The sequence below is a fragment of the Ornithorhynchus anatinus genome, unplaced genomic scaffold, assembly GCF_004115215.2.
Source record: "Ornithorhynchus anatinus isolate Pmale09 unplaced genomic scaffold, mOrnAna1.pri.v4 scaffold_264_arrow_ctg1, whole genome shotgun sequence".
Taxonomy (NCBI): Eukaryota; Metazoa; Chordata; class Mammalia; order Monotremata; family Ornithorhynchidae; genus Ornithorhynchus; species Ornithorhynchus anatinus.
Window position 1 is genome coordinate 360520 of NW_024396743.1, and position 16352 is coordinate 376871.

General features: G+C 57.1%; 2 protein-coding genes across 8 annotated transcripts in view; one reads left to right on the forward strand and one right to left on the reverse strand.

Annotated features, from left to right (window-relative positions):
• Window positions 1–2594, forward strand: part of FOXK2 (forkhead box K2) — a 43240-nt gene extending 40646 nt beyond the window's left edge. Inside the window, exons 11-12 of the mRNA XM_029056778.1 lie at window positions 59–256; window positions 539–2594. Of these exons, the coding sequence (XP_028912611.1) occupies window positions 59–256; window positions 539–738 (398 nt within the window). The 3' untranslated portion in view covers window positions 739–2594. The remainder of the gene's footprint in view (window positions 1–58; window positions 257–538) is intronic.
• Window positions 2047–15118, reverse strand: WDR45B (WD repeat domain 45B). 7 transcript variants are annotated; one of them, XR_003756595.2, is made up of 12 exons: window positions 14889–15108; window positions 10922–10996; window positions 10416–10517; window positions 9213–9300; window positions 8565–8659; window positions 7773–7963; window positions 5222–5307; window positions 4869–4970; window positions 4331–4452; window positions 3972–4019; window positions 3090–3213; window positions 2047–2555 (listed from the first exon to the last, which is right to left on the reverse strand). XR_003756595.2 is itself a non-coding variant. In XM_029056779.2 (12 exons), the coding sequence occupies exons 1-12, from the start codon at window positions 14953–14955 to the stop codon at window positions 2442–2444; spliced, it is 1281 nt and encodes a 426-aa protein (XP_028912612.1). In that variant the 5' UTR covers window positions 14956–15118; the 3' UTR covers window positions 2047–2441. The 7 variants fall into 7 exon arrangements, 6 of the variants coding, with proteins under 6 accessions (XP_028912612.1, XP_028912613.1, XP_039766949.1 ...); XM_029056779.2 differs by having other exon boundaries at window positions 3972–4086; window positions 14889–15118; XM_029056780.2 differs by having other exon boundaries at window positions 3090–3217; window positions 14889–15115.
• Between the last annotated feature and the right edge of the window lie 1234 nt (window positions 15119–16352).

Below are 16352 nucleotides of genomic sequence, written 5' to 3' on the forward strand. Positions count from 1 at the left end.
CCTGTCCGGTCCCGGCGCGGCTGGGTCTTCTCCCCCAACGGCCGTGCTTCTCTTCTAGTTAAAGTGGAGCCTGTCCCTGCCCCGGGCCACCCTGCCGGGCGCCTCCTGCAGCCACCGCCCACCCCCCTGCCAACGATGACCATCGTGCAGCCTCCGGCTCCGCTGGGCCAACACCAGCTCCCCATCAAAGCCGTCACCCAGAACGGGACACACGTGGTGCCTCTTCCCACAGCGCTCCAGGGACAGGTCAACACGGGTGAGTGAGCCCCAGGAGCTGGGCCCCAGGATGGGCCTGCGGTGGGGCCGGACCAGGCCTGACGACCGAAGTCTCCAACCGCCCGGTCGGCGGCTCCACGACCTAAAGCCTCCCAGCTTGGGCTAGAACCCCCTGGGGGCTCCCCGGGCCCTCCCCTCTGTTAACCAGAGTTCTCAGCGCGGAGGTCCCGGCCGGGGGGGGACAGCCTGGCTTCTCTCGGCCCTGGGGTCCGCCGGCCGGCCCCCCAGACGTGCCACCCTGACACGCGGCTTCTCTCCACAGCTGCCGCCAGCCCCCTCCACATGCTGGCCACCCACGCGTCCGCGTCTGCATCCCTGCCCACCAAGAGGCAGAATGGGGCCCCGGCTGAGCAGCCAGAGCTGAAACGCATCAAGACGGAAGATGGCGAGAGCTTAGTGCTGGCAGTGAGCGCAGACCTGCTGCCCGCGGCCACCAGGGACAAAGCCAGCAGCGCCAACTAAGACTCCCTTCCCCTGCACCCCTCCCTCTCCCTCCCTCCCCACCCCACCCGCACCCACTACCCCGGGCGGAGGTTTTCTTTTTAAAAACAAACCAACTCCACATGGTGCCAAAAGGAGACATTAGCGAACACCCAAAACCTCGGAACTCGTTCTCTCAGCAGCCAGCGGGACGGACGGGCGGGCCTGGGCTGACCTCAGCACTGAAAACCCCCAACACAGGTGGCCTTAATCCTCAGAGGCGGCAGAAACACAAACCCAACGGCCAACCGTCCGGCTCCGGCTCGTGGCCGGGTCTCCCCGCACCCCCCCGGCCGCCGGCCCGGGGCCGCAGCCTCCTTTGTCCACCGATTTCCCCCAAATCCTCCCCTTGCTGCTCGGGGCGGGACCGAGCCCGACGAGGGTCCGTGGCGTGACTGGAGCCCGCCAGCCTGCTCCCGGGGGGGGAAGGGGGGGTCGCAGGGCCAGGGGCTCGCAGGCACCGCCGCCCTCCCGGGGAAGCGGACGTCTCCGAGGTGCGTTTTCATTGGCAATATGACGGGGTCTTTGACATTTCGCATCGCTCCATTTCTACTCCGGAAACTTTGGAACCACACAATAACTTTTCATGAGAAATTTCGTTTGGTTAAAAAAGAAAAAAAAAAAAACCAAAAACAACAAAAAAACCCCTAACCCACAGAGAAACTGAATGTAGTTTGTTTTTGTTTGCTTTTTTCTTTTTCTTTTTTTTTTTTTAAAGCGATGGAATGGTTTCCTTCTGTCTGTCCTGTTGGAAGTTCAACTGAAGCTACTTTAATTACATCTGCAGATTTTTCCTATTTTAGCAGTTGCCTGCTCAATGGAACCCGACTTTAAGGCCACGTTTAGTGAGTGCTGCAGCGCTGCTTCAGGCTTGCATGAACCAGACTGGCAAAACCTCCCGGCGTGAGGAGCGAGAGCCGTCCCCCCCAGCGGACGGACCCGGCCCCCACCCCCAGCCGGCCCCAGCCGCGCTCCCTGCTTCTAGCCTGCTCCCTTGCGCTGTTTGGTATTTTGTGTTGACTGACTGTCCCGGCTTCCCTCCTTCCTTCCCAGCTCAAGCCACGCGCGTCTCACTGTTGTGAACGGTGAAAGGACCGGATCTCTCCGTGGCGGCGACACCCACCCTCACCCCCCACCCACCCCCAGAGCTCCCTCACCCGGCCCGAGGGTCCGATCGCAGAGCCGGGCGGCCGCAGACTGCTAACATTTCGGTTGTCCTGCCGGACGTGCCCTTCCCTCTCGCTCTCCCTCCCCGCCCGCCCCCGCCTCTCGGAGAGAAGCTGCTGTGGATTTGAACAGGAGCTGCGTCCTCGGGCGAGGCAGCGGCATCTTTTTTTAAAAACATTAAATGTGTGTTCTGTACTTGTGCATTTAAAATGTACCGGTAATTCTCTGATTTGCAGGAGTAGGGTCCCACGTTTCTTTTCAAACCGGAATTCAAAATGAAGGCTGATGAGCTCCCCGCTCCGGGGAGGGGTGGACGTTGGCCTTCATCTTGAATCTTCTGCGTCGTCAGTTTCTGTAATCATAACATTATTTATTTAAATGTAGTTATTTTGGTATTTAATTTCCATTTTTTAAAAAGAGCAAAGCCTGTAATCCCCCGGGGGCCTGAAGCGGCTCAGCCTGGTCTCTCCGGGCCGGCTGGAGAACTCGTCCTTTCCCCGCCGCTTGCAGCGGTGGGATCAGCCCCCGCTGCCGTGTGAGCCCCAGGATGGAGCTGTCGCAACGTTTATGCAGAGACGCGTATTAGGATTATGAGAAATGACTGCACCCAGGCTGAATTCACCATTCGGCCGCTGGAAAACAACAAATAAAAAAGAAATCCACAATGTGAATGAGACAATTTGTCCGCCCTAGACGGCAGGCCCGTGTGCCACCGTAGGGACCTGCCTGCTGCGGGCAGAACCGGCAACGGGGCTGAACTGGCCTGCCTCTCTCGGGGAGCCCCGGGGGGGCATCCTGCTCTACAGCCGTGGGGCTCTGGCGGAAGGCCGAAGCTGTGGCTGTGGTGAAGAGCAGATGCGGGGGGGCGGAGGGAGAGGGAATGCTCCTGTCACGCCCCAGGGTGGGTACTTGCTAGGGTGCGTGTTGGTGGGGAGGGTGGTGGAAGTCCAGGGCAAAGCCTCAGCCACTAAGGCAGCAGGGCCTGACCCAGGGTTGGGCTGACATCTCAGCTGTGCCCCTCATCTCCAACTCAGACGCTGGATCAGTCCCCACGGGGGGGGGGGGGGGGGGGGCGGCTCCCACCTGCAGCCTGTGGCCAGCTGTCCCGACTCTGGTGCCAGGCCCTTGTGGGCCCTGGCCATGCTACCGGGGGACTGGGCCTTTACCTGGGTCATCACCGCTCTGAACAACCTCGGGGCTGCTCCTCTGGCAGCTGGCCCCCGCTCCGGCCCCAGCCCGCAGCTCACCAGCCACCACTCGTTTCCCCACAGGAACGGCCAGCTGCCCATTCTCGCTCCCCCAGACGGAGCAGACAACAAAAATTAGTCACTTTTATTGAAAAGAAACGTTAAACAAGTGTGCAAAACAAATGATACATGATTAAATACACAAAAGCAACATGCGTCCCGACGTCGAAGGCTACGGCAACGTTAGTCAACATTCTTACTACGGAAACGGGTGACACGTGGTCGGTGCAGGTCGGACGGTGCTTTAGAGTGTGAAATCTCTCCTCCCGAAAGTAGTGATAGCGGGGAAGAGCTCCCCCAACCTCGAGCTCTGTAGCCGAGTCCGCTAAGCCCGGCAGGATCCCGCACGAGAGGAGAGACGCGCTGGGGGCTCAATGAGGCCCTGCTACTCAGGGCCGGACCTCGTCCCCACGCGCTAAGGCTGCTGGTGTCGCTCTTCTGCAGACCTCATTCTGCCATGCTTCATTCCACCATCCCTCCCCCGCCCCTGAGGCTGGTTCAGACCACTGCAGGGGGGTGGGAGGGAGGGAGGGAGGACCGGGATTGCCATGTGGGATGGGGGTGCACGGGTGGGCGAGGCCCAAAGCGCTGCTGACAGTCCGACAGAAGGCGAGGTGCCACGTCGCCCAAGCACTTCGACTGCCCGCCCCATCCACCACCGCCATGTGCTCTCAGTCCAGGTCCGCCACTGCCCAGCCTGCACCAGTCCCCTAGGCTAGGCAAAGGGGTGGACTTGGGCCCATCAGAGGGTGTCGTCGGTCATTTCCAGGAACTGGGCGTACACGTCGCGTGCGCACTCACCCTTGTGGTTGAACAGGAACTTGTAGTAGCTGCCATCGGCACAGATGGCTGGAACGAGAGGGAGCGGGGTCGGGCTGGGTTCTCACTGCCCCTGCCCTGTAACGGCCCACGGCAGCTGCCCGAGAGGGATGGGGGGGGGAGGGGATCAGGGTCTGTCCCACTCATCACCTCAGGGAATGAGGGACAGGCTGCACCCATGCATGCTGAAAGGGGAAAGGAGAAATAGATCCCCACTCAGGCCCTCGGGGCCTAAGACGCTAGAGAAATGTGGGGGAAACATCCGGGGGGGGGGGGTGCCCTCTGGCCCCATCTCCCTTCTGCCGGGGGGCCCGAACCCCTCGCACGCCCCCAGCACTCACCGATGACGGCGTTGGGCTCCGTTCCAAAGGCACAGACGCAGGGGGAGCCTGAGGGAACCTGGAACTTGGAGAAACTCCACTTGGAGCTGAAGTACTTAGGCAGGAAACTGGCCGACGCCAAGCTGATGGCAGGCAGGGGAAAGGAGGAAGAGGAGGATGAGGACACTCTATGGGGCTGGAGCTCCCTCTCTCCAGAGCAGGTGGGCCAGGGTCGGTGCCCACAGTCAATGCCCAATCAACACGCTAAAGTGGCTACAATAGTGAGCACCGCCCTGGCCGGCCCCCTGACCTCAGCACTGTCCCAGAAAACAGTCTCGCTAATAAGGGGCATGAGGCCACAGGTGGGTTGGGGCCAAAGACAGGGGAAACACGGCAGGGGCTCTGGATGCAAGATAAAGTCTCCCCAGTCAACTAATGCCTGGAACCCCCCGACTGTTCCCTCCTGCCCTATTACCTCTACCCCGTCCTTCCCAGCTCTCTCCCACAAGTCCCTCCGGGCCTGGGCTCGGCTGCTGCGGGCCCCCTCACCACCCCAGACCTGGACTGCTTGTTCCGCTTGGGGTCTTCGGCCGCGAAGATGTGGACGGTGCCGTGGTCACTGGACACGCAGATGAGGGAGGCGTCCTGATTGAAGTTAATGCTTTGGAGGAGGAGAAGGAAGCAACCCGTCATCAGTGGGAGCAGAGAAGCTCTGCCTCCCGCCAGGGCCTGCTTTACCAAACTCAGCCCCTCGCCCATTCATACCCAACCTCACATGGTGCTAAGCCCACCCGCTGAGGGACGTTTGCATTTAGACTCTTTCCCAAGACCCTCCAAGCACTGCCGCTCCCCTTGAATCTCCATCCTGTCCTGACTGCCCTGCATCTTGGCCCCGAAATCCATACTCCTTACCAGTAAATGTTGGCCGCTTGCGATCCCCTCCGCAGCTCCTGGATCAGGTGCCCCGATGAGGTGTCAAATATGCGAATGAGGGTGCCCTTTGGGAGACGGCGGAAGGCAGAGGGTTAGGAGATTGGCAGGTCCCTTCCTGAGCTCCTCTGCTCCACTCTAGAGTCTCTATCCATTCATTCATTCATTCAATAGTATTTATTGAGCGCTTACTATGTGCAGAGCACTGTACTAAGCGCTTGGGATGAACAAGTCGGCAACAGATAGAGACAGTCCCTGCCGTTTGATGGGCTTACAGTCTAATCGGGGGAGACGGGCAGACGAGAACAATGGCAATAAACAGCGTCAAGGGGAAGAACATCTCGTAAAAACAATGGCAACTAAATAGAATCGAGGCGATGTACAATTCATTAACAAAATAAATAGGGTAACGAAAATATATACAGTTGAGCGGACGAGTACAGTGCTGTGGGGATGGGAAGGGAGAGGTGGAGGAGCAGAGGGAAAAGGGGAAAATGAGGCTTTAGCTGCGGAGAGGTAAAGGGGGGATGGCAGAGGGAGTAGAGGGGGAAGAGGAGCTCAGTCTGGGAACGCCTCTTGGAGGAGGTGATTTTTAAGTAGGGTTTTGAAGAGGGAAAGAGAATCGGTTTGGCGGAGGTGAGGAGGGAGGGCGTTCCAGGACCGCGGGAGGAAGTGACCCGGGGGTCGACGGCGGGATAGGCGAGACCGAGGGACGGTGAGGAGGTGGGCGGCAGAGGAGCAGAGCGTGCGGGGTGGGCGGTAGAAAGAGAGAAGGGAGGAGAGGTAGGAAGGGGCAAGGTGATGGAGAGCCTTGAAGCCTAGAGTGAGGAGGTTTTGTTTGGAGCGGAGGTCGATAGGCAACCGCTGGAGTTGTTTAAGAAGGGGAGTGACATGCCCAGATCGTTTCTGCAGGAAGATGAGCCGGGCAGCGGAGTGAAGAATAGACCGGAGCGGGGCGAGAGAGGAGGAAGGGAGGTCAGAGAGAAGGCTGACACAGTAGTCTAGCCGGGATATAACGAGAACCCGTAACAGTAAGGTAGCCGTTTGGGTGGAGAGGAAAGGGCGGATCTTGGCGATATCGTAGAGGTGAAACCGGCAGGTCTTGGTAACGGATAGGATGTGTGGGGTGAACGAGAGGGACGAGTCAAGGATGACACCGAGATTGCGGGCCCGAGAGACGGGAAGGATGGTCGTGCCATCCACGGTGATAGAGAAGTCTGGGAGAGGACCGGGTTTGGGAGGGAAGATGAGGAGCTCAGTCTTGCTCATGTTGAGTTTTAGGTGGCGGGCCGACATCCAGGTGGAGACATCCTGGAGGCAGGAGGAGATGCGAGCCTGAAGGGAGGGGGAGAGGACAGGGGCGGAGATGTAGATCTGCGTGTCATCTGCGTAGAGATGGTAGTCAAAGCCGAGAGAGCAAATGAGTTCACCGAGGGAGTGAGTGTAAATGGAGAAGAGAAGAGGGCCAAGAACTGACCCTTGAGGAACTCCAACAGTTAAAGGATCCAGAAATCCACTGTCCCGGGGCGTCCCTCGGGAAGTAGCATGTCCACTAACTAGGCCGAAAAGGATTCGGGGAGGGTGGGGGCAGGGTTTAGGACATTCAGATTGACCAACTTTGGCCAGAAGAAGGAGCAGGGGAGGAAGTTGAAATGTTTGACCTGCCCGCAGTCCTGAGCCCCCACCATGCTGGGCAATCAATCATCTGCGGTGACTGGGTCTGCGGACGGACCGCTAAGCTCTTTAGCTTTCTGCGACCTTCTTGAAATTCTGCTTGGGGAAGAAGCCGAGCACAACAGCTTTCAGCCCAACTCCCATAGGACTTGCCTGTCCCTGAACCAGCAGTGGGCCTGGCACCATTTCCGTTTAGAAAAGCAGCATGGCCCAGTGGTTAGGGCGTAGTGGACAGAGCACAGGCCCGGGAGTCAGATGGTCATGGGTTCTAACCCCGACTCCGCCACTTGTCTGCTGTGTGGCCTCGAGCAAGCCATTTCACTTCTCTGTGCCTCAGTTACCTCATCTGTAAAATGGGGATGAAGAATGTGAGCCCCAACGTCGGCTGTAGACTGTCTCCAACTGGATTGGCTTGAATCCATCCCAGTGCTTAGTAGAGTGCCCGACACAACGTAAGCACTTAAGACCATTATTATCATTATTATTATTATTATTAGATTATGGGCCTAGGAGTCAAGAGGACCTGAGTCCTACTTCTGGCTCCCCCACGTCTGTGTGACCCTGAGCAAGTCACTTAACTTCTCTGTGCCGCAATTACCTCATCAGTAAAAAGGGGATGAAGACTGTGAGCCCCATGTGGGACATGGACTGTGTTCAACCTCATTATGTTGTATTTACCCCAGAGCTTAGAACAGTGCCTAGCACAGAGTAAGTGCTTAACAAATACCATTTAAAAAAAAAAATCCTTGGAGGAGAGGTCTGCTGAGGTGCTGAGGGAGGAAGGTGCCAGGGTGCAGGGGAAAATATGCATATCCCACCCCCTCCTCTCCACGCCTGACAGAGACCGTCGGGAGCCCACCTTCTCGGATGCCGTGGCGATCCTGGTCCCCTGGAGGTTGAGCGCGATGCAACTCAGGACGCCCTCGTGCGCGGGGATGTCAACAGGCGGCTTCTCGGTGTTGGCCAGGTCCACGATCTGCACGTGGCCCGTGTGGCTGCCGGGAAACGCCAGGAGCGAGTTGTTGCTGTTCGGGCACAAGACACACAGACCTACACAAGGGAGAGGGCACAGACAAAACCCGAGGTCACTCGTCAGCTCAGGCCCCGGGGATGCCGGCATCCGACTCGCAGCAGGCGCCCAGTCAGCGCCTTCAATCGCTCGATGGCCTATTCTCTGCGGTGGCTGGGGGTGTTGGGGGGATGACGATTGTTCCAGTTAGCGGGCCCAGCCTCACGCCATTAGGTGAGGGGAAAGGAGACAGTCTTTTAATAATGTTGGTATTTGTTAAGCGCTTACTATGTGCAGAGCACTGTTCTAAGCGCTGGGGTAAACACAGGGGAATCAGGTTGTCCCACGTGGGGCTCACAGTCTTAATCCCCATTTTACAGATGAGGGAACTGAGGCACAGAGAAGTGACTTGCCCTTTTAAGCACTAACTAGTTGGGGTCTGCTCTGTCTCGACAGAGAGAAGAAACAGGGTCTCAGTGTCCAGGGGTAAGGACCGAAGTCCACCTCCAGGTGTTTCCCGTCCTCCCTCCCCCCACCCAGGTCTCTGACCTCCAGGAGGTGGGGTGGGGGAAGCCAATAGAGACTGAGGAGAGTGAAAGGGGGCGGGGGGCAGATGACTCCACCCCAAGAGGCCCCACACACCTTTGGGGTTGTAGCAGGTCTCGAAGACGTGCAGCTGGTGTGGGTTGTGTGTGAATGTGAAGACTTTAATCATCGAATCCAAAACCACCACGATTCTGAAAGAAGACACACATTTTTAGAAAGGGGTCTGCCCAAATGAGGGAACCTCTGGAGCCAGCCTGGCACTGGAGGGTCCGGCTCTGTGGGCCTGACTATCCGCGTACCTCCACCAAGAGCCGCACCCTGCGTCCCAGTCACAAGGGGTGTGCGTGGACACGCCCTATTGTGGGCGTTTATTGGAAGTGTGTGTGTTCTGAGGCCTGTTTGTAATTACTTCTATGTCTGACTCCTTTTAGGGCAGAAGCCCCTTGAGGACAGGGATGTGTCTTCTTTCTGGGATACTTTCCCCCGTGCTTACAACGCCTTGACTCCAATGGATGCTCATATCACACCATCCCTCCTGTTGCCATTATCATTACGCTACCCCACATTGTGGTTCTCAGGCCCAGAAGCAGGGAAACTTCCCTCCCCACTTCCCGACGCCTAGCAGTGGCGTCATGAAACATGTCACCGTTTCGTCTCCCCTCGTCCTCCTTCCCTTATGGACGTCCCAGATCCCTCCCTAGAGGTTAAATGCATCCTTTCATCCTCGATTTGTAGTCAGGCTACCTGTCTCTCCGCAGCTTGACGGCTTTGACTTCTGTGGAAAACTCGATCTCGATAACAGTCTTCTTTTTCAGATCGTCCCAGATCATAACTGAAACGGTGGAAAAAATGGCATTAACACAGGGATCAATCAGACTGTTCCCGCCAGTCTAGGCAGCTCTGCAATCCATCTTATTGGGGGGAGGGGGGAATCAAGCTTCAGGACCAAACCCCTTCTCCCCTTAGATTGTAAACTCCTGTGGGCAGAATCACATCTACCAACTCTGGTGTATTGTACTTTCTCGAGCATTTAGTACAGTGCTCTGCACATAGTAAGCAGTAAATAAATACCACTGATTGGTTGATCCTCACCTTGCCTGGCCTGAGCCTCAATTTCCTGGTAAAATGGGCAGAACAATACCTGCCTCTCCCACCCTTCCAGGGGTGTGGTGAGGGTCGGATGGGATAATTAATGTGAAGGCACTACGAGAAAAAAGGCACCTACACAAATTCAAGGTACTGTATCATTCATAACAGTTACTCATTAATAACAGTCATCTCCCAGGGATAAATTGCAACACTAATCTGCACACTGAAGGACAGACCACTGCCCTCACTATCGTCAAAGTCCTTCTGAACTCACAAGTCCTCCAGAAGGCCCTCCCAGATTAACCTCTCCTCTCTCCAGGTTATTATTCCCTCAAATGCCACTTCTGCACTTTGGTACATATCTTACACAACTGATTAATTAAGCATTCGCACACCTCCGATTCCCCTTTTCCGCCTTCCTCCTGTCCGGAAATATCCCTGTCTTCCCCACTAAATCGTAAGCTCCTTGAGGGCAGGGAGCACATCTACTAACTCTACTGTACTCTCCCACATACAGTGGGAGTACAGTGCTTGCTTGCTACAGTGCTTAGTACAGTACAGTATGGGCTGAAGCAAGACTGACTGCTTGATTAATTCCTCTGCCACTCCGCTAGCATTAAGCAGAAGGGTCCCAGCATTGGGCCTGGGCTGCAGCAGGGGAGAGGCAGTGACCTGCCCGAATACCCCACCTCCACCCCAAGCCTGTTTGGGGGGAGGGGGTTGGGGTGGCAGAGGGGCAGAAGCTGCATTTTGCTTTTTTACCCCTCAACATCCAGGCACGGCACAGTTCCTTCCCTGGACTCAGTTCCCTCCCCCCAACTGCTCCAGAGCAAGGCACCTGACACAGGCCTCCCGTACCTTTATTGGGCGGATATTTGGGCTTTTTCCCGCCCCCAACTAGGGCCAGATAGTTGCAGCGGAACAACATTTCCACATGTCCAACTCCTCCTTCCAGGAATTCTGCAAAGATATGTAGAAAGACCAAGACACATCAGACTCCACCCAAGCTCTCTTACAGGATCCACCACCACTTCTGACCCTTGCTCTCTTGCCCCTCCAGATGTCCCGGCCCCCCTCCCAGGGAAGCCCCCCGCCCCCGATCTCGCAACCCGCTGGGCCGAGGTGGACCAGAGCAGTTGACTTGTCCCTCATGGACCGGAGAGGAGACACTCAATCTCACAGAGTTCATCCTGACTCACGAAAGGACCTGCCCGAGGGCGGTCTCCGGCAAGAGGAGGGTCAGTGGTTGGGGGGGCAGTGTTACATTATGATTTAGGGGGCCAAGTGGGGGCGGTCCCTGAGGTAGCAGAGGGGAAGGAAGAGATGGGGAGGGTATCTATGTGTATAACCACACGTGTCCTCACCTTGTTTCTCCTTTTCTTTCAGTGGATCGGTGTTGTAGACACGGAAGCCATTTTCCATTCCACATGCAAAGCAACCTGCAGTGAGGGGGAAGCAAGGGAGAAAGTGGGGAGAAGGATGAGAAAGGAGTTGGGAGGAGAGAAGAGGAAGCGTGAGCGACCGGTCCCTGTGCTCTGTCCTACAAGTACAAGACGCTAGCACATTAATCCCTTCCGATTTGGACTAGTCCCTGAGCAGGACACAAGGTGGTGACCGAGGGGGTGGGGGGAGTTGGGGAGGCACGATGCAACTTGGATTTTCTAGGGCTGAGACCACTGCAAGCTGTCCATTTGGCCATAAAGGAACCTGGCTCACGACCGTCCACTTCCCACCTTCTCTGGGAGGAATAGGTGGGCACGAGCCCAAGGGGGTCGGCAGGCAGTGAGGAGGAGGGGCGACCCTGGGAATCATTGCAGAGAGCCCTGGGTGCGGAGGTCTGAGACCCTGCTCATTGTCACATGACAACTTTGTTCCGCAGCAGGTGCCTTGCAGAGGTGCCTTCGGCACTGCTCAGAGCACACCTGTCCCAGGAGTCCCAGCTCTACAGAGTCCGACTCTACAAACTCCCCAAGCTCTACAAACTCTCCTCCTGCCCACCCGATCCGGGCAGAGCTCCCCCACCACAGCTCCATCCCATCGTGGCTGCCCAGAGCTGCCGAGGCCCGCACCCGTCTCTGAAGACTGCGACTGTTCGATCCGACAAGAGTCTGACAATTCAGGCAACTCATCTTTGTGGGGACCCTCAGCCCCTTTCCAATTTCGACTCTATTTATTGCCATTGTTCTTGTCTGTCCATCTCCCCCGATTAGACTGTAAGCCCGTCAAACGGCAGGGACTGTCTCTATCTGTTGCCGACTTGTTCATCCCAAGCGCTTAGTACAGTGCTCTGCACATAGTAAGCGCTCAATAAATACTATTGAATGAATGAATGAATGAATTGGACATCACCTCCTTTACGGCAACCAAAGAATAAGGGAAAAGGAGAGAAGGGTTGTGCTGCAGAGCCGAGGGTCTCAGTGGGACAGAGCACAGGGATCAGTCACTCATTCTTCCACTGCACAGTTCATTCCCAAAGCCACATTCGCACTTCATTCATGCCATCATCATTATTATTATTATTCCCTTCTACTGGGTTCCAAAGCCGGCTCCACCATTTGTCTGCTTTATGACCATGGGCAAGTCACTTCACTTCTCTGTGCCTCAGTTCCCTCATCTGTAGACTGGAGATTCAATTTCCGTTCTTCCTCCCACTTAGACTACGTGCCCTGTGTGGCACAGGGACTGTGTCCAACCCTGTTATCTTGGAATTACTCCAGTGCTTAAAACAGGGCTTGGCTTAACCACTACTATTATTATTATTATTTTTATTATTATTACTGGATTGAGGTACACATTGCCTTCCTGGAAACGAATGCTAACATCAGCTCAGACAAGGAACCTGGGAAGGGCCAGGGATTCACTCAAAGTAAACATTTTGTTCGGCTGGAATCCACTGGACTCAGAGTTCCTGCTGGAGACACGGACCTATCCGGAACCCACCAGAACCCCTGCGGTCACCCAACACAAAAGTGAACCTTCGCCAACCCAGTCCTGGGACAGGGAGACCTCTCGGGCATCTCCAGCCTGCCGCGGACACTGCCCCTGGGACCCGCCTGAATCCGCGCCATTCCCCACGAGGTCACTCTCTAATCCTCAGGTTCACCTAAAGCAGCAGGGCCAGCCGTTTCCAACACAACACGTGCGGTTTGGCCCTGCCGGTGGCAAAGGTGCTATTTTTTTACAACTTCTGGGAGGCTGGGGGAAGGTCTGGGTGGGCACCGGGGCTCTGGCCGAGGGAACTGGTGCAGGAGAGGGTGTCAGCAGAGACATTCTGTTCTCCATCAGGATGGTGGCTTATTTTCTGGAGAGAGTAAGATGGTAGAAGAGCAGTGTGGACAAGTGGAAAGAGCATGGGGGTCAGAGGACCTGGTTCTAATTGCGGTTCTGCCACTTGTCTGCGGTGTGACCTTGGGCAAGTCAGTTGATGTCTTAACATCTCTAGTTTCCTCATCGGCAACAGTGGAAAGAGCCCGGGCTTCGGAGTCTGAGGTCATGGGTTCGACTCCCGGCTCCGCCACTCGTCAGCTGTGTGACTTTGAGCAAGTCACTTGGCTTCTCTGTGCCTCAGTTACCTCATCTGTAAAATGGGGATTCACTGTGAGCCTCACGTGGGACAACCTGATGACCCTGTATCTCCCCCAGCGCTTAGAACAGTGCTCTGCACATATTAAGCGCCTAACAAATACCAACATTATTATATTATACCTGTTTTCCCTCCTGCTTAGAAGGCGAGGCCCACGGGGGACCGGATTATCTTGTATCTACCCCAGTGCTTAGTAGTGTTTGGCACTCAAAGTGATTCTATTTAGTTGCCATTGTTTTTACGAGATGTTCTTCCCCTTGACTCTATTTATTGCCATTGTTCTTGTCTGTCCGTCTCCCCCGATTAGACTGTAAGCCCGTCAAACGGCAGGGACTGTCTATCTGTTGCTGACTTGTTCATTCCAAGCGCTTAGTACAGTGCTCTGCACATAGTAAGCGCTCAATAAATACTATTGAATGAGTGAGTGAATGAATAACAAAAATCACCATGATTAGCATCACTGTTATTACTATTAACAATGCCCGCTGCTGGGGGAAAAGCCGGCCGCAATGTGATGTCCTGGCCCTTTGGCAAGTCATGGGGTGGGTGGGGGAACTCACCTGTCCTCTGCTGCTGGGAAACCCCTTTGGGATTTTTTTGTGGGGGAAAGGGGAGAGTCTAAGCCCTCTCTGAGGTTCCCCAGGACAAAGGGAAGCGTCTTTAAATGCAACCTGCTTGTTTTCCAGGGATGGCTTGTACGGCGAGAAGAGTGGAAAGAGAGAGATCTCTCTGAGCTCCAAGTCTCTCTCACACGCAGAGAGAACAACCTCTCTTTGGAGAGAGTGGGCCGCCGTGGACAGGGAAAGTGGCCGGTAACGGAAATGATGGGTACCCGAGGGGCCTTTCTTTTCCTTGTTCCTCAAAGGCGCAGATGTGGGGGGTGGGGGGAAGGGGGTCTCCGGGGTGGGGGGCGGCTGGGGGCGAGGGGGGGCAAGGAGAGGTGGCTGCAGGGATGTCCTCGGGGCTAACGGGGCACGGAGGAGGAGGAGGAGGAGGAAGAGGGGAGGGGGGCAGGAGGTTTGGAAGGGCAGCGTGCGGGAAGAGGACACATCTATATCGAGGGGAGCCAAATCCGACCTGGCGGCTCTTGTTCAGGAAATGGAGGTGTGGAGGCCCCGCCCGGCCGCGGGCACGGCCAAGGCCGCCCTCCCCACCCCACCCCGCCTCCCCCGACACCCCTGACACCCCCCGACTCCCTGGGCGCCGGGGCCGGGGGCTGCTGACCGGACCGGACCGGACAGGACCGGACCGGACCGGACGGGACGGGACGGGAAGCGGGGGCGCCGCCGCTGAGGCGAGGGGAAGGGGCGGCCTCTGAGGAGAAGGGAGGGGAAAGAAGGGGAGGGAAGGGGGGCTCTGAGGGGAGGGACCCGGCTGAGGGGAGGGGAGGGGAAAGGAGGGGAGGGACCCAGCTGAGGAGAGGGGAAGGGAAAGGAGGGGAGGGGGCTCCAATGAGGGGAGGGGAGCACTGAGGGGAGGGACCCGGTTGAGGGGAGGGGAGGGGAAAGGAGGGGAGGGACCCAGCTGAGGGGAGGGGAGGAGCCCCGCTGAGGGGAAGGGGGGGCCGCTGAGGGGAGGGAAGGGGAGGGGGCCCCAATGAGAGGAGGGGGGCACTGAGGGGAGGGACCCGGCTGAGGGGAGGGGAGAAGCCCCGCTGAGGGGAAGGGGGGCGCGGAGGGGAGGGGGCGCCGCTGAGGGCGTGGGGAGGTGTGGGTTCTGAGTCCGGGGGGGGGCTTCCCTCTCCTCACCGTGGTCCTGGTTGAAGCCCGCGTAGAGCAGCCCGTTGCCGTGCGGGTTGCACGGTAACAGATTCATGGCGCCTGCCTCCGCGGCTCGGGCCGCCGATCACCGCTTCATGCCCCCCTCGGCGACGGGCGGCCCGTCGGTCGGTCGGTCGGTCGGTCGCTCCCGACAGGTCCCGTCCCGTCTCGGCCCGTCCCGGCCCGGCCCGATCCGGGGCCCCGAGCGCGAGCCCGGCGGCCTGCCCAGTTCCGCGGCGTCGCCAGGGAGCCGCGCCGAAAGCCGCGCGCATCCACCCGCCACCGGGCAGGCGGGGGAGCCGAGGGCCGAGCTAATCCACCCAGGCCTTCGGGCCCCGCCCTCTCGCCGCCTCCCCTTGGCGGCCGAGGCCGCGGCCTTTCCCCGCCCAACAGTCACCGACGAGCCCGGTTCGTTCATTCCCTCGGGCAGTCGTATTTATTGAGCGCTTCCTCTGGGCCGAACACGCCACCGAGCGCTGGGAACGGACATTCGGCATCAGATAGAGACCGTCCCTGCCCAACGACGGGCTCACGGTCTAACCTTATCGGGATTAAGTTGTCTGGTTTTTTGTCCGTCCGTCTCCCCCGATTAGACTGTAAGCCCGTCACTGGGCAGGGATTGTCTGCATCTGTTGCCGAATTGTCCATTCCAAGCGCTTAGTCCAGTGCTCTGCACATAGTCAGCGCTCAAGATATATTATTGAATGAATGAATGAATAAACGACAGCCTCGTTCAACACTTCTTCTCCTTAGGCTCCTGAAGCAGCCTCCACCGTTTTCTCTTATTAACCATAAAAATAACAACGTCTGGTATTTGTTAAACGCATACTATATGTCTCATACTGTACTAAGCACAAAGGCAGATACAAGACCATCAGGTCCCACAGTTCAAGTAGAAGGGAGAACTGGTATTGAATCCCCATTTCGCAGCAAGGGGATCTGAGGCCCAGAGAAATGAAGGGGTTTGCCTAAGGTCATACGGGAGACAAGTGGTGACTGGATTGGAACCCGGGTCTTCTGACTCCCGGGCTAGGGCTCTTTCCACTAGGCCACGCTGCTTCCCTCCAGTCCCTCACTCCTTCAGCCCACCCTACCGCCTAGATCATCTTGTGAGCCCGTCATCGGGCAGTTTGCCCGATTGTGTTGCCGGATTGTACATTCCAAGCGCTTAGCACAGTGCTCTGCACATAGTAAGCGCTCAATAAATACTATTGAATGAATGAATGAATCTTAAAATGTCTCGGAGTCTCTCCGTATCCATCTCTCCCATCCTCAAAAACCTCCAGTGACTACCCATCTCCCTCTGCACCAAGGAAAAGCTCCTGACCATTGGCTTCGAGTCTGTCCGCCAGCTCTCCCCTTCGTACCTATCTGTTCTCCTCTTCTAGTACTCCCCAGCTCACTGACTCTGCTCCTCCCAAGCTCCCGTTCTAACTCTATTTCACTCCCAAC

Excerpts from the sequence above, each read along its gene's own strand:
- WDR45B (XM_029056779.2), bottom strand. The coding sequence starts at position 14,955 with ATGAATCTGTTACCGTGCAACCCGCACGGCAACGGGCTGCTCTACGCG. Across the intron at positions 9,301-10,415 it reads CAAATATCCGCCCAATAAAG|TTATGATCTGGGACGATCTG; the intron begins GTACGGGAGGCC and ends CCACCGTTTCAG. Across the intron at positions 7,964-8,564 it reads GACCTGCTACAACCCCAAAG|GTCTGTGTGTCTTGTGCCCG; the intron begins GTGTGTGGGGCC and ends TCCCTTGTGTAG.